Below are 27095 nucleotides of genomic sequence, written 5' to 3'. Positions count from 1 at the left end.
CAAGTTTGATACCAAAACCCAGCAAGAATAATACAAGAATGAAAAATTATAGGATAAGCTTACTTTTGAACATAGTTGTAAATATCCTGAGGGGAGAAAAGTTATGAGAATCAAGTGATAAATAAAAAGGAAAATATAATATGACCAAATGGGGTCTATCTAAGGAATGCATGTTTTAATGTTAAAAAATAAATTCATTTACCGTGTCATCAGAATAAGTAGAAAAGCCATCTCCATAGATGATTGGAAAGAAAAAAACCTGACAAAACAAAATCAGCATTCATTTATGAAAAAAACTTGTTATAAAGTAAGAATAGAAGGGAACTTCTTTAATATCAAAAAGAATATCTACAAAAAATTTATAGCAAATATTATACTTAAAATATTAAAAATTTCCTTTCTGAAATCAGAACTGAGACAAGAATGCCTGTTATTACCACTTCAGTTCATCATTATGTGGCGATTCAAGACTGTATACTAAGACAAGAAAAGGAAAATGGATAAGGATTGCAAAGGAAGAAATAAAACTTTGTGTTAACAGATGGTATTATTGTATATGCAGTAAATACAAAGTGGCCCACTGATGAGTTATAAATTTAGTAAGTGCTTAGGATGCTTACTGGTTACAAAAATCAATATATAAAACCAATTGTATTTGTATATTCCAGCATTAACCGGTAAGAAAATAAAATTTTTTAAAGATTATAACATCAAAAAGTAAAGAGTCCTTAGGAATAAATATAAAAGGTGTAGAAACCTCTATGAAGAAAACTATAAAACTTTAAATGTAAAAATGAGAAAATGTTTTTCAGAAAGACCTAAATAATTATGAAGATCAAAATGTTCATGATTGAATTATTCAGTAGTGTCAAAATACCAGTTTTCCTCAAATGGGTTTGTATACAAACTGATTCAAAATCATATTAGCTTTTATAAAGAAATTTACAATGTGATTCTAAAATGTATATGGATTACAAAGGATAAAAATAGCCATGACAATCGTACATAATGAAGAATAGGTGGCAGGATGTGTTATACTTTATAGTTACTAAAGCAGTGTGGTATGGGCACAAAGATAAAGTAACATGACCAGAACAGAATGGTACTTCAAAATAGGCTTATATATGTAAGGTGACATATTTATGAAAAGGGACATTGCAGGTATTGAGAAAAATGAATTTTTTCAATTAATTATAAGAGGATAAGTAGATATTCATCTGAAGAAAAAATAAAATTTGACCCTTATATGACACCATAGTCAAAAACTGAATTCCAGATGACCCTTAGTACTAAATGTAAAAAACAAAATAATATAGCTTTATTTTTTTTGTTTGTAAATTACCCAGTCTCAGGTATGTCTTTATTAGCAATGTGAGAACAAACTAATATGCCATCTAAATTTATTGTAATTACTTATTTTACAACTATAAATGAAGTCAGGATTCAGGAATTACACTTACTTATTTACAGTTAAATCTCCAATATCTAACAGACTGCTGACTTACATTAGATAGATGTTCAAGAAATCTTTGTTGAATAAAAAATGGATCCAGAGACTAAAATGGAATCAACTGTGCCTTTTGTTCCACTTTACTGTTTAAGAAGGAAGGTAAATTTAGATAACTCAAAACATTACTGACAAAACTGCAGTCATCTGAACAAATAACTTCCAGATGAATTGGTGTCTTCTCTAACGTAATTAAAAATAATATAGCTTTAAAAATAAATATAAGGGAATTGTTTCATGATCTCAGAGCAGGGATTATTTTCTAAAACAAGAAACAAAAAATAATTAAAATGGAAAACATTTAATTATTTGACTACATTAAAAGTAAGGTGTTTTTAATCCATCAGTAAACAACATTAAGAGAATAAAAACAAAGCACAGAGTAAGAAAAAATATATTTGCAACCCACATAATTGACAGTAGCATATATCTAGAACACATGAAAAAATATTTTAAATTGCTATTGCTTTTTGCTTGGTAACATACATAGCCTTTTTGCCCAAAAGGAAATCCAAATATTAAACACATATGAAAAAGTACTCAGTGTCATTAGTAATCAGGGACATTAGACACACATGCACACACACATAAACATATAACCTTGAAGTAACTTTTTTCTCCTATTTATTCATTCAACAAATTCTTTTCCAAAGAATCATCAAATGCTAAGTGTTGATGAAACAGTGTTGAGATGTACTTGTAGAACAAACATAGTTTTATATATTTATTTATAATTTTGGAACAAAGCCACCTTTCATAGCTCATGTTGTATATAATTCATGGCACTGTGGTGATATGCCTTTTCATTTGTTAAAAAAAAAACTTTTGTAATGGAGAATTTTATCCATAAACACAAGTGGAGAGAATGTAGAATAAGTTCTAGTGAAATCCATCACCTAGTTTGTGCAGCTATCGACTCATGATCAATATTGTTTCATCAACCTCCAAACCACTTGCTACCCCATCCCTGTATTATTTTGAAGCAAATACCTAACCCCATATCTTTTCATCCCATTTTATCTATGAGTATCTTAGGGTGTATCTCTAAAAATAAGCTCTAAAAACCTACCACAACACTGTTATTAAATAAATCTTTAATATTATTCAATATCCTGTCAAGTATCTACATTTCCGTATAGTGTCATTTTTTTTTAACAGTTTATCTGAATCAGGATCTGCTTAAGTTCTATATGGCAAAAGATGGCCATGTCTCTTAACTTATTTAATCAATAGGTTTCTCTTCATTTTTTCCTTGCTATATATTTGTTGAAGAAAGCTAATCATTTGTTCTGAAGAGGATTCCATCATTTGCATTTTGTTGATTGTATTTTCAGGATGTCATTAATCACATTCTCCTGTATTTCCTAATAATTTATAGTTTGAACTAGAGGGTTGATCAGATATCAGTTCTAAAAATTGTGAAAGTTGCCTGGTCCTTTGAATATTATTTCCCTCTTAGTCTCTAAAATGTTTTTACCTGAAAGTCTACTTTGATATTTATAAATGTTTGAGAATTGCTCTAATATCTATTATAATTATCATTATTGATTTATAATTTAATTCCATGTGGTTATATAGCACACACTTTGGAAATTAAATCTTTGGAAATTTATTGAGATTTGTTTTGGCCCAGCATATGGGTGACTTTTATTGAACATATGGTGTGCACTTACATGTGTATTCTCTAGTTGCTGGAAGTAAGGTTTTATAAATGTCGATTTGGTCAAATGGTTATAGTGTTGTTCAGATTTTTTTATATATTTGCTAGTTGATTTTTTTCCTGTGGTGGTTCTACTAGTTACTGAGAGAGGAATATTAAAACCTTCACTATGATTATAGGTTTGTTTATTTATCTGCTTAATTCTGTCAGTTTTTCTTAGTACTCCAGCTGTAAATTTGTCCTCAGTGAAAAAGCCATAAAAGTGGGAAATTTACTCAGAGCTGTATCTTTCTTCCACATGTTGACTCTCCAGTTTCTGTTTGCTTTTGGTAGCTATCCACTACCTTCCGATTATTGTTTTTAATATTTTTTCCAGAGTGTAATTGTAACCTGTCGGAGTGTTGGTCTGATATAATCTACTCTGTCATTATTGAAAGTGGAATCCTTGTTTTGTCTAATATAATATAACTACCCAAGGTTATGTGGTTAGTGTTTGTGTAATATCTTTTTTAATCCTTTTAGTTTCAACTTGTGTTCTTATATTTAAAACATGTCTTTTATAAAGAGCATATTTGCTTCATTGGTTTTTATTTTTAATCCAATCTGATAGTATCTGTGTTTTAGGTGGAATACTTAGTCCATTTACATTTTTTTTGAGATGGAGTTTTACTCTCTTGTCTAGGCTGGAGTGCAGTGGTGCAATCTCGGCTCTCTGCAATCTCCGCCTTCCAGGTTCAGGCAATTCTCCTGCCTCAGCCTCCTGAGTAGCTGGGATTATAGGCACCCACCACCATGCCCGGCTAATTTTTGTATTTTTAGTAGAGACGGGGTTTCACTGTGTTGGCCAGGCTGGTCTCGAACTTCTGATCTCAAGTGATCTGCCCACCTCAGCCTCCCAAAGTGCTGGGATTACATGCGTGAGCCACCACACCAACCCCATTTACATTTAATACTATTAGTGATATATTTTAATTTTTACTTTTTTGTATTTGTTTTCTATTTATCCTACATATTCTTTGTTTTTGATTCTCCTCTTTTTGACTTATTTTGGATTAAATGTTTTTCATTCTGTTTTTTTCTCCTCTGTTAATTTTTCAATAGCCACACTTTATTTCCATAGGCATCTGTGACTTATTACAATCTACCTTACTGTTGGTGCTTTTACCATTTCCCAAACAGTGCAAGAACCTTACATCACTTTAATTTCATTTACTTCCTCTTTTGTCTTTTTAAACCATTGTTATCATATAGTTATACCTCTGTACATTAACTCACAAGACATTGTAATTATTGTTTAAAAATTGTTTTAAGCATCAACATTCCCTTTATTTACATATTTATTATTTTGAGTGCCCTTTATTTCTTCCTAAATGTCTATCCTTTCATCTGGGATCCTTTTCTTTTAGTTTTAAAAACTTCTTTGGGTTTTTCTTATAGTGAAGATCTACTAAAAAGAAATTCTTTACATTTTTGTGTGTCTGAAAGTGTTCTTATTTTAAATTTTTAAAGGCTGTTTTCACTAGGTATTTAATTCTAGCTTAGCATACCTTTTCTTTTATCATTTATGTCATGCCATGGACTCTTGCATCCATAGTTTCTCTTGAAACTCAGTTGTCTATATTATTATTGCCATTATATTTTTAAATCAATGTGCCTCTTCTTTCACCACTCTTAAGATTTTTATCTTTGCCTTTAGTTTTTAACAGTTTAACTAACGTGCCTAGGTGTATTTTTCTTTGTATTCCATCCTATTTGGGGGTTCACTGAGCTTTTTTGCAAGTTAATGCCTTTTATTAGTTTGAGGAGACTGCTTGGCTATTATCTCATCAGATATTGTGTCTACTCTATTTATCTTTTCTCTCTTTCTTGTACTCCAACTAAACATATTTTAAACCCTTTGACCATGTCCCACATGTTTCTTCTAGTCTGCTGTTAAGCCCATTCAAAGAGTTCCTAATTTCAGATACTGTATTTTCCAGTTCTAGGATGTTTATTTAATTCTTCTTCTACTTTTTTTTTTTTTTGGCCAATTCTAATTTTGGTGAAACTATCCATTTTTAATTCATTTTCCCCAATTTTCTACTCTTTTTTAAAAAACATATTAATCTTAGTTATTTTAATGTTCTTATTTATGAACCAACATTTCTGGTTCTGCTTCTTTTTTTTTTCTTGATTGTTGGGTCATATTTTTCTGCCTCTTTGTGTCTAGCAACGCTTTATTGCAATTCTAACATATTTTAATGAAAAGAACTATAGGTACCCTAGATGTTGTCTTCCATCAGTAAGGATACCACCTCTACTTGGCAGGTAGGGGCTAGTCATCTCTGTCCAGTCAGAAATTTAGACAGATAGTAACTAGTTTGGAGTTTTATTAAAACTCAGTACACTTTTGTTTTATTTCTGCTTGTTTGGCATGGCTTTTCCCGACTTTTATGTGAGAGGCAAGTCTGTATTCTTAGCTATAAAACTTTCCTTTGGCGATTTTGAGCTTAGCCTATTAGCCTACTACCCATGCATCTTAAATTTTGGTTCATTTCTTGAGGGGAGGCTAGTTATGTTTGTTGCAGATACCTTCCCTCCAGTGGGACTTTGTCTCTGAAACACGACTTGAGCTGGATATTTCACGTCGCCTTTTTTGAAATTTCAGACCCAGACCCTCAGCCTCTCACACCTCTCAGGGAACTCAACAAATATTTCTTGGGAAAAATCAGCTTTGTGTTTGGGGCTCCATTTGTTTCCAGATGGTCATGACAACTCTATGAGAGCTCTTTCTTTGAATAGTTTCTCCACTTGGTTTAAATCTTATCCTTAACCAATACCAAGAATTGACAAATGTCTTCAGGGAAGAAAGCAGCCTGTGATTGTCAGCTTACAAAGGAAGGACTGTCATTATTAAATCTCTGGAATTTTAGATAATCTAAAATTTTCATTGCTCTCACAATTCTGTCATAAAAGTGATTTTTACAGCCTATCAGGCTTTTTTTCCTGTTGTTAAAAAGAGTATTCTCCTACCATGAGGTCCTACATTCTTTTCAGAAGCAAAATAAAAATAATGCCTATTCTTCAGAAGAATAAAAACAAAATACAAAGCCTTGCTTAGGATAGTAATGTCAAAAATTGCTGTCTTCTTGTCATCAGTTTTTTTAAAATAGGTCAGAGCAGGGGCTAGTCAAGAGAAACAACTCCAAAACCAATTAGCTTACATGTGCTAATAAAAACTTTCATGTCTGTAGATATGTGTAGATGTATACGTATAGATATGGTGCTTTCTTCATCTACTGAACTGCTTTGTGTCCTGATTCTGGTTGCAGATAAAAACTTACATTTTTTTCTCTTGTTAATTTTAATTACAGTTCAGAGAGACTTTTAGAGAATGTTAGATATGATTGATTACTCTGCCTACTGCTTTAAAAATAAGGGGATGTAAACTAAGAAAGATTAAATGAGCTGTGTAAGACCCCAAAGCTGGTGAGATAAAACCAAATCTCTTCCCTCCTAGAGACCAGAATTTCTCCATGGCATTGCCTGACTCCACGACTGTTAGTCATGGCTTTCTAAAGTATCACTGGGGGGTTGTCTTTTCAGCCAAATGTCAAAATAATATTTTGGAGTTTTAAAAATAATATTTGGAGTTTTCAAAGTACCTCTAGATAAGGAACTTTGAAGAAATCATAAATTTTCCAGGTCAGCAAAATAAAAGAAATCCTTACAAACTGTCTGTTGTCACATGATCATTATTGAACAAAAAACATACCTAATAGATTTATTTTGTTTCATTGCTGAAACTAAACCAATGTTTAGTTTAGTTATATTATAATCAGTTTACTCTTTTAAAAATATTGATTTGTGAGAGTATATTATTTTTGAGAGTATATTTGTGAAGTATATTATTTTTATTAGCTATATACTGTTTAGTGCCAGAAAATATGCCCAGTGTATCAGAATTATAAAATGTACTAATTTAGTTTGCTTAAAAGTGAGTTTTCATGCATATGCATGCTAGATTTTTCCTGTAGCCACAGAAAAAAATATTGAAGTTCCACAGATCATAAAATAAGCCATCAAAATGATCAATAAATGATTATATTTAGAAAAATGGAAAGATATGTATTCCAAAAGTAGAGTTGTGATAAGCCTGTTTTCCATGACAGATGACATATTTGGAAGAGATGAAATTCATGAGCTACAACATGTTTACTTGCTTTTTTATCTTTAAAAATTTGCCTTCACAAAACAGTGTAAGAATTATTCTGAAGTAAAAACAATTATTCTCTTAAGTGTAATGCTAGGTTGATTTCTTATTTTGTTATTATTATTATTTTGCTTCCCAGTCCTACCTTTTAATCACTGGAATGTGTGCAAGTCAGTTTCCTTTTTTATACACCTAGGTGATCTCAGATGTTGTATGCCATGTTAGATAATCTTATTATTATACTACATATCAATGCCTACATTTATATGGTAGTATATTGTATTTCCAAGTATTGTCTTATAGGTTCAAAGTTTCATCACTGTAGAGCAAGTATGTAAACATAAAAACTGTACGTATATGGGTATATATTTCATTTGTAGCCATTCCATCCCATGAGTAAAATGAGAAAAAAATAAGATATGGATCATATATGTAAATGTATACCATAGTAAAAATAAAGATTTCCACAGCCCTGCTAATATAGCAGGTTGGTCTTTAGAAAAGGATCTGCAATTATTAAATTTTACTTGTACTACTTATACTACAGGCATTGTTAACATTTTCTATGACTTGTTATACTTTTTTAAATCTAACAAAATTAAATTCAACATGAAAAAATGGTAATTTGAAAGAACTAATTGGTGTTTTCATTTGAAGTATCTTGCCTGATGGGAATTGAGTTGAATTTGTGGATTACTTTGACAGTGTGATCATTTTTACAATATTGATTCTACCTATCCATGAACATGGGATGTGTTTCCATTTGTTTGTGTCATCTATGATTTCTTTCAGCAGTGTTTTGTAGTTTTCCTTGTAGAGGAAACCACCTCCTTGGTTAGGTATATTCCTAAGTTTTTTGTTTTTTTTTTGCAGCTATTATAATAGGGGTTGAGTTCTTGATTTGATTCTCAGCTTGATTGCTGTTGGTGTATAGAAGAGCTACTGATTTGTGTACATTGATTTTGTATCTGGAAACTTTGGTGAATTCTTTTATCAGTTCTAGGAGCTTTCTGGAGGAATCTTTAGGGTTTTAGAAAAAAAAATCCTAAAATTCATATGGAACCAAAACAAGACTAAGCAAAAAGAGCAAATCTGGAGGCATCACATTACCTGATTTCAAACTATGTGGTAAGGCCATAGTCACCAAAACAGCATGGTACTGGCATAAAGATAGGCACAATGGAACAGAATAGAGAGCCCAGAAAAAACCCCTAATACTTACAGCCAACTGATCTTCAACAAAGATGTTTATGTTTATAAAGTGGGGAAAGGATACCCTATTCAACAAATGGTGCATGAATAATTGGCAAGCCACATGTAGGAAAATGAAACTGGACCCTCATCTCTCACCTTATACAAAAATCAACTCAAGATGGATCAAGGACTTAAATCTAAGACCAGAAACTGTAAAAATTATAGAAGACAAAACTGGAAAAACCCTTCTAGACATTGGCTTAGGCAAGGATTTCATAACCAAAAACCTAAAAGCAAGTGCAATAATAACAAAGATAAATAGCTGGGACTTAATTAAACTAAAGAGCTTTTACACAGCAAAAGCAACAGTCAGCAGAGTAAACAGACAACCCACAGAGTGGGTGAAAATCTTCACAATTTGTACATCTGACAAAGGACTAATATCCAGAATCTACAATGAATTCAAACAAATTAGCCAGAAAAAAACAAACAATCCCATCAAAAAGTAGGCTGAGGACATGAATAGACAGTTTTCAAAAGAGGACATATAAATGGCCAACAAACATATGAAAAAATGCTCAATATCACTAGTGATCAGGGAAATGCTAATTAAAATGCTAATGATCAGGGAAATGCTAATCAAAATCCTAATCAAAACCACAATGCAGTACCACCCTGCGCCTGCAAGAATGGCCATAATCAAAAAATGAAAAAATAATAGATGTTGGTGTGGATGTGGTGAACAGGGAACACTTCTACACTGCTGGTGGGAATGTAAACTAATACAACCACTATGGAAAACAGTGTGGAGATTCCTTAAACAACTAAAAGTAGAACTATCATTTGATCCAGCAATCCCACTACTGGGTATCTACCCAGAGGAAATGAAGTCGTCATATGAAAAAGATACTTGCACACGCATGTTTATAGCAGCACAATTTGCAATGGCAAAAACATGGAACCAACCCAAATGCGCATCAATAAACGAGTGGATAAAGAGTGCAAAGAAAGTATGATGGAATACTACTCAACTGTAAGAAGGAATGAATTAATGGCACTCACAGTGACCTGGATGAGATTGGAGACTATTATTCTAAGTGAAGTATCTCAGGAATGGAAAACCAAACATGGTATGTTCTCACTCATATGTGGGAGCTAAGCTGTGAGGATGCAAAGGCATAAGAAAGAAAGATACAATGGGCTTTGGGAACTTGGGGAGAAAGTGGGAAGGGTGTGAGGGATAAAAGACCACAAATTGGGTGCAGTGTATGCTGCTCGGGTGATGGGTGCACCAAAATCTCACAAATCACCACTAAAGAACCTACTCATGTAACCAAATACCACCTGTTCCCCAATAACCTATGGAAATAAAAAAAAAATTAATAAAAAAAAGTATCTTGCCTGTCAACTAATTTATTCTTTTTGTGCTGTCCACTGCTGTTTATCAGAAGACTCACTCAGTTTAATGGATTTCATTAGTTTAAGGCACTTGTCTGAATTAGAACATTGGATACTTAATGTCCAGTGATTGCTGTTCTTCCCTCTGACTCATTCAGTTCCTCTGATGAATAATAGGATTTTATGCAGTGTGTATTCCTGTTCTTACTTGTTGAATTAAGCACTTATCTTAGAATATAAACACACTGATATGAATGGAGTCTATTTTCAACCAACTTGGTGTAAGAATGTAAAGTCACAATCATGTACCTTGCCTTGGATTACAAAACCTTAGGCTACCATGTGTCGTGCAGATGAAAATGTTGGTGTCTTGATGTCTTTCAGAAGCTAGTGTCCTATTTTTTTAAATTATAATGTCTTCTGAGAGGGAAGGCCTTAGGAGGTGTGTCAGTTATCAACTATAAGTGCTCTCAGTGTAATACTGAATCTGCAACATGGCCTGTGTAGTGTGACAGAACACAATGTTTTACCACAAGCACAATTCCATTTTCTCAAGACATATATGTGATGGTGAGTAAATCAATAATTTTTTATTTGCTGATCCTGATATGATCTAAAATTTTTTGCTAGTTCCTCTTTTATTTTTGAAAAGTGTTCCAAGTTGTCGTAATGTTATCTTAATTGACAGAAAGTACAATCTGTCCCTGGTATCTGCAGGGGATTGGTTCCAGGACCCCAGGGCATACCAAAATCTGGGGATGCTCAAGTCCCTTATGTACAATAGTATAGTATTTGCATACATCCTACACACATCCTTCCATGCACTTTAAATCATCTCTAGATTCCTTAATATACCTAATAAAATGTAAATACTATGTAAATTGTTATTGTACTGTACTGTTTAGGGAACTATGACAAGAAACAAAAGTCTGTACATGTTCAGTAAGGATGCAATCATTGTAGGCCTAACTACATTTTCAATCTGCAGTTGGTTGAATCTGCAGGTGCTGAATCCAGCTATGAGGGCTGACTATATCTGCAGATGTACACTTCAAGCTGCAAGATAATGATTTTTAGAAACCACTTAACAAAAAATAAGAATGTGTGTTGTTTAGTATAAATCCAGATTATATTTCATGAAGCAAAAATAAATCTTCATAAGGAGACCTCTAATTATCAGGTAGTTAAGATTTTCAGAATCAGTCATGTGATGCTATCAATCTATTTGTAGTTAAGAATAGTCAAAGTTGGCTGGACGTGGTGGCTCACACCTGTAATCCCAGCACTGTGGGAGGCCAAGGTGGGTGGATCACCTGAGGTCAGGAGTTCAAGACCAGCCTGTCCAACATGGTGAAACCCCAGCTCTACTAAAAACACAAAAATTAGTTGGTGTGGTGATGCTCACCTGTAGTCCCAGCTACTAGGGAGGCTGAGGCAGGAGAATCACTTGAACCCGGGAGGTGGAGGTTACAGGGAGCTGAGATAGCACCACTGCACTCCAGCCTGGGCGACAGAATGAGACTCCATCTGAAAAAAAAAATAGTCAAAGTTGATAGCACCTTAATCCATTTTTATAGGTTCTGCATATATAGAAAGTAACATCATCATTTGCCATGCTTACAGTTCTTTAATTGTACATAAGAATATGATCTTGGAAAAAAACTATCTTAAATATTAATCACTTGCTACATAGTTTTACATAAGACTCCGCTATAATTTTTTTAAACTTCATTTAGAAATTACAGTAACAACATCAATTATATTCATGTGGCTTTGACAAAATTTACTGGAATGTCTTCCGTGGTTTTGTTTTTCTTTTTCATTTAATGTGCATTAATTTTCATAATAATAAATTTGTTCTTCTTTGTTATATTTACTGTTAATTACACATATAAAAATTTTCAGTTATTTTGGCATACATAGTAAATTGTAGTAATTATCAGGTAACAAAGTGAGTACTTTTTACTATTTTATGCTGGTTTACTTGTTTTTTATTTAATAAAGACCATATTTAAACATTTTCCTTTTTCTTCTAAATTTTGAAACCTAGATATTTGATAATATGGGATTTATGGTTTTGCTTCAGGTTTTAAAATACATATTGAATTTCAAAAATGCAAGATAAACCATTTTGTTTTGATAGGACAAAAATATAGTATGTTCATTTCTCCACTGGGTAAATATTGAGCATCTAAAATGTTCTAGTCACTGATCTAGGAGCTTATGTAAAATTCTGTTTTTTTTCTCTTCAGCTTTTATTTTGATTTCTGGGGTACATGTGCAGGATGCACAGGTTTGTTACATAGGTAAACATTTGCCATGATGGTTTGCTGCACAGATCAACCCGTCACCTAGGTATTAAGCCCAGCATCCATTAGCTATTCTTCCTGATGCTCTCCCTCTGCCTACGCCCCCACCACCCACCACCGACAGGACCCAGTGTGTGTTGTTCCCCCCAGTGTGTCCATGTGTTCTCATTGTTCAGCTCCCACTTGTAAGTGAGAACATATGGTGTTTGGTTTTCAAATAGTTCTTCAGGTTCATTTACAATCATGGTGTTAAGTTAGCAAATCTTTGGAAGTAAATAAAACTAAAAACTATTATTCTGTTGTTGCTACCAGTGTCTAGTTAATCTTTAGGTACTTCTTTATGACAAAGTGATAAAGTGTTTTTAAATTAGCAGACTTAGGTTCTAGTTATGGTTATGCTAATTCTGTAGCATGACTTTGCATCAGCTAGTTGATTTTCCTGGGTTTCAGTTTCTTGTGAAAACATGAAAAATACAGAGGTGGATTGCTTGTGCTCTGGGGGGTCTCGATTCACTGTGGAGAGATCTAGAGCAGAGAGCAGTGTCTTCATATTCATAAAGTTAGCTTAGTCATGTGCCTGCTACCCTTCCTTAGCCTTCTTTTCTGTCTCCTTTTTCTTCCCTACTTGTAAATATTGCAGAGCCACAGGGCTCAGTTCTCAGATCTCTTCCTTTCTGTTCTTATTTCTTAGGTGAGCGAATTCAATTTAATGGTTCAGATTCATATGTTTAAATGCCTCCACTTTGTGTAGTAGGTAGATCAAACTTACCACCTCTAAGTCAGAACTCTTGATTTTTATCATGAAAACAACTCTTTCCCAAGTGTTCTTTACCTCTGCAAATGACTCCACCATTCACATAGTATTCAGGTGCTTCACCAAGAAGCACCTTTGACTCTTCTCTTTCCTTCACATCATTCATTCAGTCTATCAGCAGTCCTTGCCATTCCAACCTTTAAAATATATTAGGAACCTGCTCATTTCTTAGGTCCTCTACCTTTGCCCTCTACCTACCACCCCAGTCATAACCACCATCCTCTCTTGCCTGGAATACTGCAGTAGTTTCCCGATATCCCTGTTTTCTCTTTTGTCCTCATGTAGTTCATTCTCCTCATAGCAACTGGAGCAATTCTTTAAAGATAAGTCGTTTCATATTATCTTCTTACTCATAACTTTCCAGTGGCTTCCTATAACAAACTGTCATGGCTTACAAGTTCTCTGACTTCATTTCCTACTATTTTCGTTTTTACTCATACCCCTTGAGGTGTATCAATCTTCATTATGTTTTTGTGTTTTACCCAATATCCTAGCTTGTTTTCACATCAGGGCCTCAGCAAATATAAAGACATTTGCTATTTCCTCTTCCTGAAGTGTTCTTCCTTCAGCTATGTATGTGATATACCTCCTCAGAAATGCCGTCTCTGACCTCTCTACCTGTATGTTCAGTCACTCTCTATATCCTTCTCTTTATTTTTCTTCATGGCAGTCACTTCCTGAAATTATAAATATATATTTGTTTCCTGTCTTATCCACCAGCATATAAACCCCATGAAAGCAGAAACTCTCTGCTTGTTTACTACTGACTGAGTCTCTGGAACCTAGAACAGTGCTTGGCATATAGTAGGTATTCAGTGAATTTTTATTGATAGGCAGTTTGAGTGAAATGGATGGCAAGAGGACTGTTTTATTTATTTCTATTTAAACATTGTTTGTAGGAGCATCATCAGGAAATATTAGAAAGGGTCAAATTTTCCATTGGTTTATTATAATTACAAAGATTTATAACTTTGTCATAATGGAAAAATTTATAAACTACTATGTTCCTTACAGTATTTAAATAAGCTATTACCTAAACTTTTTGTTACTTATGCACCTACATCATTAAAATCAGAATAATGTTTTTGAAAATACATATTTTAAAATACAGCATCTCACAAAAATCTGATGTGGTTATGGTTACATAGCTTTATGTTTAGATCTCAAACTGTTAATAATTAACAATGAAAAAAACAAAAAGGACTTTGAGACCGGCTGAGTTACAGAAAATGCCATTTGAGAAAAAGGTTGATGTAAATCTTTTATGAATGAGCTCTGATTAAGTAATCCTCTTCATTGTTAGGAAAAAGATCTGGTGGAATTTGCCATTGCACTTGAAAGTTATTTCAAATGCTCATATTCCCCCAAAGAGTTGTACAGAGTTGCCATTTAGCTTTGACTTAGAGTTACATGCAAAAGTTATTTTGCCTTGTTATGAAATAACTGACTTTCGAAAATGGAATATGCATAGGCAGATGTTAGAAAATATTATATAAATGTGTGAGATATGACAGGGAAAATATTCAGCAGGAATTTTATATATCATTGAAGGAAAAATTCAGCTATTTAATATTAATTGACAGTGACTTTTACCAGCACGTAGGATTTCTAGCCATTGTTGAATATCCTAAAGTAAAATTGATTTTTATGTCTATCTGAATAACTGATATCTCTAAAATGCTTAATAGCATGCAGATTTTTATACACACTACTTTAACCCTTGGAACAATCTTATGTGAGGTAGACAGTGTTATCCCTATTTTCAGATGAGGAAATAGAGTTGGTTCAAAGGAGTTGCTGTAACTTGTACAACCAATAAACAGTGGAGTTTGAATTAGGCTCAGCTCTCCGGATCTTGAAATCTGAGCCCCTTTCACAACATAATGCTAGTGATCCAAAGTTTAAATTGCCAGATGAGAACAGGCCCAAGACACTGTGGCATCTACATCTTCAGCATTTGTGGAGGACTCTTGGTGTTTCTGGTTGAACTGAGTGATTGATTGACTAGAGCTAAGTGTCTTACAATGCGGAGCAGTCTGTATCTCAGGAATCTGATTGCAATAGAGTCTGATTAATATGAGTGTCATATTTTCATTGTTTCCTGAGGAAGTAATATGCGTTGTTAATGGCAGGAAATTCTGACATATTTTAGTCTTGGGTTTGTGTAAGAAGATTTAATGAGTACTTTGATTATTAACTTTATAGGTGTGAGTGCAGAGCAATTTCAGCACATTGACAGTATCTTTAACCTGATGAGAGTAGCCATTCCCTGGAATATATCCCACAGAAAAACTGTTTTTCAAAGGGTAGATTTCTGAAAATCATTGGAATCTATAGATTAGGGTTTACTAAAAATAAAAAATTATAAGTGTTAGCATTAACTCGAGAAAGTTTTAGTCCAGAAATTATTAGAAACTGTTTTTTGTACTCCAACCAATGAGAATTTTAAACTTCTGGTTTGTGTTGCAAATGATGGAATCCATGTAAGTGTCCATCAGTGGATGAAGGGGTAAAGAAAATGTGGTATATATACACAATGGAATACAATTCAGCCTTAAAAAAGATGGAAATGATATCGTTTGTGATAAGGTAGATGAACCTAGAGAACATTATGTTAAGTGAAATATGCCAGGCACAGAAAGGCAATTACCACATGGTATCGCTTATATGTGGAATCTAAGAACTTCCCACTCATAGAAGCAGAATAGTGGTTACTAGAGGCTGGAAGGAGGGGTGGGTTGGAGAGGTATTGGTCAAAGGATACAAAACTCATTTTGAAAACTTATGTGTAAGCTTAATTTAAAACATGTTTTTGAAGGAAAAAGGTTGATTATATTCTAGTAGATGGACTGATCTGTGAAAAATATAATTGAAAACCAGCTGGAGAGAGATACTTTTGTAGGTGCTATGAAAGATATTAAAAAGTTTAAGAAAAATCTCATGCCCTCCAGCTGCTGATTTGACAGATGATAGAGATAATGCATACATGTGCAAGTGTGTGTTTGTATGTGTGCTGAAAATTTAGATGACAGGACAAGAAATGACATGGTAGGTACCAAGTGGTAAATATAGACAATATATTCTGGAGCTATTTCCCAGTGATTATTAAAGTTACTTTCATGAAAGCGATATGATTTGAACTTAGGTAGTAGTATAGAGTTAGAAGAATATACTTGGCAAAAAAGCTATGAACAAGTTCATAAAAATGGGGAAGAATCACAAAGTACTCCCCTAGAGTAGAAACAAAAGATTGAGCTGCTAATAATTGGCACTGAGATTATGAAGGACCTTGAAGGAAAAGATAATTTAAGAATGTAGCTTTCGAAGACTCAATTTAGCATTTAAATTTTTATGTAAACCAAACATATCTAAAATTTGTTTTTGAGTGCGTGATTTTGTGTGTGATAAACTATCTTTTCTGTTTGGGCTCATTTTCTTGTTAAAGTCCATCTATTCTGTGAGTTCTGTTTACCATCAAAGAGAATAAATACCCCAACAGGAAATTTTTGAGCCTGTCATAGATATTCTTTTCCTTCATTTTCAGTGAAATAGCTGGCAAAGTTTTATCGATATTATTTCTTTTGCTTTAGGTTGGAAGTTCAGTGTCCAGTTGAAAAACACCAACTCAGCTAGTTTCTTCTGGTCTGCATTACAGTATTTTACCTGTCTTTTTATGAAAAGAGCATGTTCTAGGAAAGGATGGAAGATTCTCAAAGAAACAACTTTCCCCTTCTAAGGCAGATGAAAACCTGTACATGTACCTAACATTTTTTCCCCTTTTTAAAATATAAAATTTCACATTACATTTTCTCCTCTTCCTTTTTGGAATAATTAAATGTAACACTTCTTTCATAGTTATTTGCTCATTTATTCTGAAATGACTTGCCTTTTCCTAAGTAGGATGTGAGGTTGGTGGATGCAGATGGTGCATGCGAGTGCAACTGGGAATGTTTTCCAGGATAATAGAGAATGAGGAACTACCTTCTGAAACTTTAAGTTGAACCCCACTCCCCCACTTTGTGATACTCTGTCTTCACTTTCTCTTCTTAAAAAGTTACTCTCCTTTTTAATCTTTCTAGCCTGACAACCGATGTCAGCAGTTGTTTAATCGGTATTTGGTGCTTAAACCATACTTGAGTCTCTAACTCCTTAGGTTTCATTACTGTACTTTATTTAAAAAGCCTGACATTTAGTTACTTGAGCATTTCTAAAGCAGCTTTTGAAGTAGCAAACAATTAAGACCATATTCAACTTTTCAATGATCCTACTTAACTGTTAAGGGCAAAGCAGGAAAAGAGAACTGCTTGGTACCTGAAGCAAACATATATTAAAAGAAGGAGGAAAAGCCTTAATCTCAAATGATTATAGATAGATAATAACAGTAAGACACCCACATAGAATGTTAACACTTGAAAAATCTTGATGAAGATATATGGAATTTCAGTGTACTAGTCTTGCCTGCTTTTTAAAGTAGGTATGAAATTTTTTCAAAATAAAATTTACTGAAAATCTCAAATGACTAGTAACCATTTTTTCTAAAGTAAAGATGAAAAATATCTTTGGTATTAATGTTCCCCATTTTTATCTTTCTCCGTTCCTGATGCCCAGCATTAATTATACTTTAATAAAGACTGAATTTAATTAAGTCAGTGACCTGCACCAGCATGGTCAGTAGCAAAGATCTTCCCACAAATCGTCACCATAGCTTTGTTCATTTGCAGCTGTCTTCATCACAACTAAGTTGTACAGCTTATTTTATTTTCAAGTTTAAATTTCTTTTTCATCAAAAGGTCAAATTTGGGTTAATTATGCTAAACACACAATCTTGTATAGAATATTTTTTCCAGTTTTCAAAGCTGTTGAATTAGGACCTTAATTAACTGTGGGGTTACACTTTTGCACTGTGTTTAATGCTTGCATTGTAGGAAAAGTTACCAGAAAGAAGAGAGATTAGGGATGAGTGTCACACTGACACAAGGCCTGGCATGTAATAAGTATTCTGTAACTGTTTCTTGAGCTAATAATGAAGGGATCAAAGGCTAACATTATTTATTTACCACCTACCAAGCCCTTAGATTAAAGACTTATTTTGCATTATCTCATGAATCCTCACAACAGCTTCTTGTGAGTATGGGTTCTGTTGTTATCTCCCTTTTACATGTGGGAAAACTGAAGCTCAGACAGCGTGCAGGGAGGTGGCTGAGTTAGGATTCCAATGGGGTCTTTCTGACTATAGTCACTAACCTCATACTTTCAATCATAGCATTTCTACCTATAGAATGTTTACTTCGTTTGAGAGTCACTTCATAAGAAAGAGGGTGTTTGGTTGTGGTTTGAGAAGGATTAATTGTAATTAATCTTGACTGAGGAGAGAGGATCACTCTTTTCTTGGTTTTTGAATTAAAACTGTTGTCCAATATGATAGCCACTAGCCACATGTGGCTGTTTACATTTAAATATGAATTAACTAAATACAATTTAAAATTCATTTTCTCAGCTTTGTTACCCATATTTCAAGTGCTCAACAGTCACATACAGTTAGTGGCTTTATTGGACAACACAGAGCAAATTTCCCTCATCACAAAAAGTTCTGTTGGATAGCATTACAAAGATTCCAGGGTTATCAGTTGAAACTCTTGAAAGTAACACTAGTTAAAACCTATCTCGGAAAATAGATTTCATGATTGTCACAGCTCTCAAAAGCAATAACACTCTATTTTTCTTGGTTTTATCAAGTAATTTAAATTTATGTATTTATAATTACTTCCTATTGCCCAACAAATTATGATGGAGGGACAGGAAATTAGGATGGACTCAATGACCCCATACCTGCAGTCCTAGCTGTACTCAAGAGGCTGAGGTGGGAGGATCACCTGAGCTCAGGAGTTTGAGGCTGCAGTGAGCTATGATTGTGCCCTGCACTCTAGCCTGGATAAGAGAGTGAGACCTGTCTCTAAGACAGTTGGATTGATGGATGGATGGATAGTTAGATAGACAGATAGATAGATACATACATACATACATACATACATAAAAGAAGTTAATATTTGGAGCAAATATAGTAGGCAGTGCTGGAAACAAGAAGACAAATATTTTTCAAGCAGATGGTTCTATGTTGTTAGAAATTATTTATTTTACTTTGTTTACCAATATCACAATAGTATCGAAGGCACAGAGGAAAAAGTACAATATTTTTAAAGTATAATTTTTATTATGAAATATTTTAAACACACTATACTTTTTTAAATGGTGAAAAAGCAGTTGGATACATTTTTTTACAATAGACTCATAAAGGAATTTATAAGTGGAAAATTTAATCACCTGATTATTTCAGAGATATTTTAAGAATGTAGTCCATAATTTTGCCTGGACGTCTGTCTTAATATGTTCGTTACCCAAGTTGGAAAGCACAAACCTGGGGGTGAACTTCATCTCCTTAGGCTCACATTGCTCATCTGTCACCTGGAGGAGGCAAGTATCTGCTCTGAGATCATTCCTAGTACATATTTACATCCTATGACTCATAGACTAGGTTCGGGGCTAGAGATCCACTTCCTGAGACTGGCCATTTTTCTCCACTGCAGTAGATGTGGAATTATAAAGTTGAATGGGAGGATTTATAGAAAAATTTAAAGTCATATTTTACCTGTTATATACTTTTTAAAAATTGCCTTACTTGCCCTATTGAAAAGAAAGAAAATGAAGAACGAATGTTATTTAGCCTGAGAAAGAGAAGATTTAAGGCTTGACTTAGTTCCTGTGCCCTGAAAGATATATTATAAGGAGTATTTCCTATCTTCACAGAAGATGTTCTTATTTTTCAGTGAAGAAAGTGCTTCTTTAATGTCTACCTTGCTCCTGCCCGCAGACTCTGTCTCCTTAGGGGCAAGAATGTGTATCTGGTTAAATATTTTATCCTCATTGCCTGCTTAGAGCCGGAATATAGTGAAACATTCAGCCAATACTTGCTGAATGAACAAATGAACATTTGTCATGTAAAAATAATCACTCCTGACACAGGTATATTCGAAAGTTGTCACCTCAGCACATATCTGTTGTTAGTGTACCCCAGCTGTGCTTTGTCAGTTCCCTAAGAAAGGAGTACCAGTCAGTTTGGTCATGATGAATCTGTTGCCTTGGATTTTACTGCTGGGATATTTGGAGAATGTCTTGTACATATAGGGTACCCAAACATTTGTTTAACTAACAAAATAATAGAAGGGATCATAAGTATGTATAATCAAAAATAGATCTTCAAACACTTTTTGTTTGATTCCAGAATATGTTTTTTTTGTTTGACTTCAGAATATGTTATCTGAATTTATCAACAAAATTAACTTTTGTGTTTTTTCATAACAAGTGATTGGTGTTCTTTTGAAAGAATACTGTTTTCTTTAGATTCAAGAAGAGCCTTAGAATTTTTTAATACTGTAGGCACATACGTACTTAATACATATTTGATATTTGTGTCATGAGTTTTGGATTCTATTTTATATTTGCATATATGTGATACATGACAGTTTAAAAATATGATATATTATGGAAATATATATTTTGTCTTTTCCCTCTTTCTAGAGTATAAGTTCTTGAGGTAAGAACTTTGTCTTCTTCATCACTCTATCTTTGCATCTAGAAATGTGCCTGGCATGGAGTAGGCACACAGGAAATATTGTAATTAAACAACAAATGCTTTTTCATAAGAGGCCTATTGGGTCCTAAGTTTATTTGTAAGTTAGTCAGTGTTCTAGTTTAGTGTAAATAGTCATCAACTTTTAGTAATTGGAAGACTAGCTCTTATTTTTGCATTCTTCTTTCAGGAAGAATCCCCAGCACAAGATAGAATATAGACATAATACGCTTCCAGGTAAGTAATTTTACTTCAGAAAATTCAAAATGAAACCTTTAAATGATTTTCCTATTAAACCTAGTTTCCAGTTATTATGAAAATATTTTAAAATCTCTGCTTCTGTGAATTTGTTGAATTGCTGATTTTAATGATTTTTCTTATATTAAAAAAAAACACAACTGTGACCCTTTTGTATAGCAAATGCTTTCCCCATTGTCCACAATATATATTTGCCTTGTATCTCTTAGGATTCTTTTGTTTGCAAGTACCTGAAAGCAAAATCTCAAACTGGCCTAAATGATAATTGACTTCTGTAACTAAAACGTCCAGAGCTAGGGCTGGATTTAGATAAGCTATATTGCTTTGGCTCATTAATAATGTCAATAGTGTCCCCAAAGACCCAATTTTTTCCTTCATTCTGTCTTTAGAGGGGTCATTATCATCCTAAGGCTGGCTCCTCTTCCAATGAGGGACTTTATGTGTCCTTATTCAGCTGGGACGATAATCACCCGTAAAGAATACAAACAACTTTGACCCTCATGATTCCTAGGAAAAAATCAGAAAATTCACTTTTTATTACTGGATTAGATCACAGTCTTAACCTTGATCCAATCACCATGGCCACTGATTAGTTTGTACTGCTCCTGAAACCAGAATGGAGTCACCTTCATCAGAACCATAGCCATCTCCAATAAAAGCTAGAGCTTTGAGGAAGGGAGGAGGGGGAGAGACACCAGAGAAGCAACCATCAAATGTCCTTCTGTCCTACTTACCTCAATCTGTTTTACCTTCTGTTTGTTATGCTTCTAAACTGTATTTTTCTTCTTTAATAAAATCTGGCTTTTGCATATCATTCATATAATACAGAGGCTGATTCAGCACATAATATTTCTGCTCACAGAATGAGAAAATAAAATGCATACTATCCAGGCTGCACTCACTTGCATTTATATGTGCATACAAACAGCTGACTTGTAATCAAGTAAGTGATGAAAGTAAATGATTTCACTATAAGGGAATTCCATTTGACATTTCTTATTGAAACACACTTTAGTGCTTTAGTACTCCAGACATAAAAATATTCCCTTTATCTGAGCTAACATAGTATGGAGGTTACATGTTATATATTATACTTTCTTTACTGTGGTCATATCTCATGGTGTGGCAGTTATGGTAGTTTAATAAAGTCTTCCTTTCTAGAAATAATGTAATTGTATTTGATTAAAAGTATATATTGTTGACAAATTATAGCATTGTCCCATGCAAGAGCATTTGACACATTTATATAACTTTATAGAAATAGGAAATATTTATCTAAAAACTATGACTACACATCATATAGCATAGTTAAAAATATCTGAATTTTTGTTGAAAAATTTCTTGAAATTATTGAAGTATTTTTTGAATGAAGAACATATTTTAGGACAATTAACTTTTTAAAGGAAAACTTTATTGAAAAGCATTTTTAATAGAAGTATAGATATTTTAAAGGAATAAGTTTAAGGCTATAGGTTTAGTCTTATATTTTTAATGTACTTTCAAAAGTTGCTATGTGGCAATATAGTCAGAACATCTCTTACCCTACAAAATCTAAAAATTGGGGATTTTGAGTATTTCAAATATTAAATGTTGAGGTATCATTGTATTTTTCTGATTTAGAGATATCTAATACAGAATTCTAACATACTTGTTTTTCTTGTATCCCAAATCATTAAAATTTAACAGTACCCCCAAATGTTAATCTCAGCTATGTATTGATTCATTTACTCACACATTCACATATTCCTTTGTTGAATGTCTTCCATGTGAGCAAAGCTACAGAGAGATGAGAGCCGGCTCGTAATTGTGGTTATGGGAACCAGCTCTGGGTCTCCCCACTTGCCGTGAGATGCTCTGAAATCTCCAGGGAAAGGGAGGGAGTACTTTCTGCTGGGGATTATCAGGTAGACTTGATATGAGAATTTTAAGTAAAAGTTGGCCTTTAAGATGGTAGGATTTCAGTCACCTTTGTTTCTTTGCTGTGTGGGAGGTTGGTATAGGACATCACAGGCAAAGTGAGAAATAGATCAATCAAAGACATCAAGGTAGAAGTGTTGTAGTTGGAGTTAGCAAGTGGATCGTTTTAATTGATGTGGAAAGTCTCTATAGCTACTGTGGATGATGCTAAAAGGGTGTATTGAAGCTAGATTATGGAAACTCTCAACAGCCAGACCAAAGACATGGGCACTTTGGCAAATAATGATGAGCCAATATTTTACCAAAATCAAGCTGGTGATAAACAGTTTGAATTAGACAAGGGGAAGCCTGGAGATTAGTTAGGTAGAATAAAGGGTTAGAACTAGGGCGGCCATCATGAACATGGAGAGGTTGGATTGGATACAAGAGGGATTTTTGAAGGATGAATCAAGAGGATTTACCAACTAATCAGTTGGCTGTGATATGGGGATGAGGTAAATGAAGTCAGGATGACTCAGGATTATAGTACACATTATCAGGAGACTGGAGAAGACACATGATAGAGAATAGGGTGAACTGGGGAGTTTTGTTGTTCTTGCTTTCATTTAAACATGTTGAATTTGAGGTGGGGGTATCATAAGAACATATATAACAAGATAATACAATTATTAATATAGTGCCAACATTAAAATAACTACATTAAACTCTTACTCTTTAATTTCTGATTTGTAATACCCCTAAAACACTTTCATCTATAGGGTTCTTCTATACATGTAACAGTTTATATAGTGCATTCTGTTTCTTGTAGGTTGGACTCCTGTCATTTGTTAAGTTTCTTGTATATATAATTGGTTTAAAATTTTATTTAAGTCTCCACACTTTTTCGAGTGCTACAATGTTTGCACAAGTTATTGAATGCAAAAGTAACCAGTACCAGGAAGATTTTGTTTTATTCTTTTTTTTTTAATATATATATATTTTTATTATACTTTAAGTTCTAGGGTACATGTGCACAGCATGCAGGTTTGTTACATATGGATACATGTGCCATGTTGGTGTGCTGCACCCATTACCTCATCATTTACATTAGGTATATCTCCTAATGCTATCCCTCCACCACTCCCCCCACCCCACAACAGGCCCCAGTGTGTGATGTTCCCCTTCCCATGTCCAAGTGTTCTCATTGTTCAGTTCCCACCTATAAGTGAGAACATGTGGTGTTTGGTTTTTTGTCCTTGCGATAGTTTGCTGAGAATGTTGGTTTCCAGCTTCATCCATGTCCCTGCAAAGGACATGAACTCATCCTTTTTTATGGCTGCATAGTATTCCATGGTATATATGTGCCACATTTTCTTAATCCAGTCTATCATTGTTGGACATTTGGGTTAGTTCCAAGTCTTTGCTATTGTGAGTAGTGCTGCAGTAAACATATACGTGTGCATGTGTCTTTATAGCAGCATGATTTATATTCCTTTGGGTATATACCCAGTAATGGGATGGCTGGGTCAAATGGTATTGCTAGTTCTAGATCCCTGAGGAATTGCCACACTGTCTTCCACGATGGTTGAACTAGTTTATAGTCCCACCAACAGTGTAAAAGTGTTCTTGTTTCTCCATATCCTCTCCAGCACCTGTTGTTTCCTGACTTTTTAATGATTGCCATTCTAACTGGTGTGAGATGATATCTCACTGTGGTTTTGATTTGCATTTCTCTGATGGCCAGTGATGATGAGCATTTTTTCATGTGTCTGTTGGCTGCATAAATGTCTTCTTTTGAGAAGTGTCTGTTCATATCCTTCACCCACTTTTTGATGGGGTTGTTTTTTTTCTTGTAAATTTGTTTGAGTTCTTTGTAGATTCTGGATATTAGCCCTTTGTCAGATGAGTAGATTGCAAAAATTTTTTCCAATTCTGTAGGTTGCCTGTTCACTCTGATGGTAGTTTCTTTTGCTGTGCAGAAGCTCTTTAGTTTAATGAGATCCCATTTGTCAATTTTGGCTTTTGTTACCATTGCTTTTGGTGTTTTAGACATGAAGTCCTTGCTTATGCCTATGTCCTGAATGGTATTGCCTAGGTTTTCTTCTAGGATCGCTTGAGCCCAGGTGTTCATGACCAGCCTGGGCAACAGAGTGAGACCACATCTCTACAAAAAATAAAAAAAATTAACCAGTTGTGGTGATGGGCACACCTGTGTTCCCAGCTACTTGGGAGACTGAGGTGGGAGTATCACTTGAGCCCAGGATGTCAAAAATGCAGTGAGCCGTGATTGTGTCACTGCACTCTACCCTGGGCAACAGAGCAACACCCTATCTCAACAAAACAAAACAAAACACTGCAATTTGAAAAGATTTTTCTCCATGCAAAATCAACATTTCTTCTGGCATGTATGTCACACAGTATACTCTACAGTAGTTTGAAGACTTAGTTCTTGGGATAAGAACTAACAGTGAAATTTTAAATTGTAAAAGAAATATCAGAAAAACATTTAGAATTGTCATTCTCATATTACAAATTCCTCTGCATATATAAAAAAATCAGAAATTACCACATTCTAATCCCATATAGTAAATAATATGTTGTTTTAAACATGTTAAAGAGTTTATTATTTTTTCTAAAAGTTATTTTTCATCACCATGGTAGATCAGCATTACCCATCAGGGTTTACAAACCAGTGACAGCTTATTTCTCCAGTGCTGGCTTCAAGTAGTCAAGCTGTCAATCCCTGTCCACATTTCATTTTACTTCACTGATTTGTAGAGAAAATAAAGGTTCCTGTTGTGGCCTTAAAATTAGAACTCTGGAGTTAGAAATATCTTTGTGATCATTTAATGTTTGATGTGTAGTTTAAAAAGTAATTTCCGGCCAGGCACAGTGGCTCACACCTGTAATCCTAGCACTTTGGGGGGCCGAGGCGGGTGGATCACCTGAGGTCAGGAGTTCAAGACCAGCCTGACCAAAATGGTGGAACCCCATCTCTACTAAAAATACAAAAAGTAGCTGGGCGTGGTGGCGGGGGCCTGTAATCCCAGCTACTCAGGAGGCTGAGGCAGGAGAATCGTTTGAACCCGGGAGACAGAGGTTGCAGTGAGCCGAGATTGTGCCATTGCACTCCAGCCTGGGCAACAAAGCGAGACCTTGTCTCAAAAAAAAAAAAAAAAAAGTAATTTCCATATTTCCATTAGGTTAAGTGACTTGTTCATTGTCATGAGTTCATTTATAACACAGATAGTTGGACTTCTAACCCCTGGTCTAGTCCTCTTTCTCTTAAACTGTGCTATTTTAAAGAGTCTTTTTGTTGGGTAAGATGTGAATGCACATTATCACATAACATGTCCTAATGATATCTCAATAAGACAGTTTCCTTTCAGATTCAGAAATCACTTAACAGCTTTACAATAAAAACAGATAAAAAGCCGGAACAACTTCAGGTTCTCATAGACAATCAAATGAGAGCAGCAGTAACTAGCAGGAAGAAATTTATAAGCATTCTAGGCAAAAATAGAGAAAAGACTTATTTCTTTCAAGTTTACCTGGACTTAGAAGTGTTAACCCAAATTAAAAAAAAAAAAAAAAGGGAAGCTTTTTAAGATAAATTTACTTGGGAATATTGTAATGAGAATACGTGTGTTATTGTAAAAATCAGTATTCAGAGTATTTTCCAGGTAAGTAAAGTTTAATTTTTTTTTTTGGCCCAGTTACACTGAAAGGCAGAATTGGATATTTCTCTAAAAACACCTTCAGACTCTACTAGCAATTTTTTAAAAAGGAAAGTCATCTAGGTAGCATTTGTTTTATATAACATTTAAAGTTATTAATTGAATTTTCCACAGTATAATCTATTAAATAATTGGTCCCACAAAGATAATCACATGTCAGCATTTATAACCCTGTTATGAAGGATCTGTGTGACACCACTAACAGGACACAGAGCTGAATTCTAGAGCTGACTTTGTGCTCATGTCATGACTTGGCTCTTCAAGTGTTTTCACTTAAAGTATAAAAGTACCTGTTCATGTGAGTTAAGGTGGATTACATTTGGCTACTAGCCACGTTGAATTCTGTTACAGATGGTTTTGTTAGATTCTGGACTTCCTGTAAGAAGAACATGAATGTGTAAAGGTAAACATAGAATGTAAGTGATGACAGATATAAACTTTTTTCTGAGTAAACAAACAAAATTCTTCCGATTAATGTGGTCTTACTGCCTCAACAAATGAGG

At 34.1% G+C, this 27095-nt stretch overlaps 1 protein-coding gene across 5 annotated transcripts in view; it reads left to right on the top strand.

The window, feature by feature from the left end:
• Positions 1 to 27095, top strand: part of APLF (aprataxin and PNKP like factor) — a 111460-nt gene that overhangs the window by 80301 nt on the left and 4064 nt on the right. For all 5 annotated transcript variants that reach the window (XR_010149109.1, XM_016948662.4, XM_063789028.1 and 2 more), the window contains one exon: positions 20892 to 20938. Coding sequence is in view for 4 of the 5 variants with exons in the window: in XM_016948662.4 (XP_016804151.1) it covers positions 20892 to 20938 (47 nt within the window). In the remaining variant the exon portion in view is untranslated. The remainder of the gene's footprint in view (positions 1 to 20891; positions 20939 to 27095) is intronic.

Source organism: Pan troglodytes, chromosome 12 (assembly GCF_028858775.2).
Source record: "Pan troglodytes isolate AG18354 chromosome 12, NHGRI_mPanTro3-v2.0_pri, whole genome shotgun sequence".
In the NCBI taxonomy this organism is placed as follows: Eukaryota; Metazoa; Chordata; class Mammalia; order Primates; family Hominidae; genus Pan; species Pan troglodytes.
The sequence above is the reverse complement of the archived record's forward strand: the minus strand, read 5'-3'. Positions and strand labels throughout refer to the sequence as shown.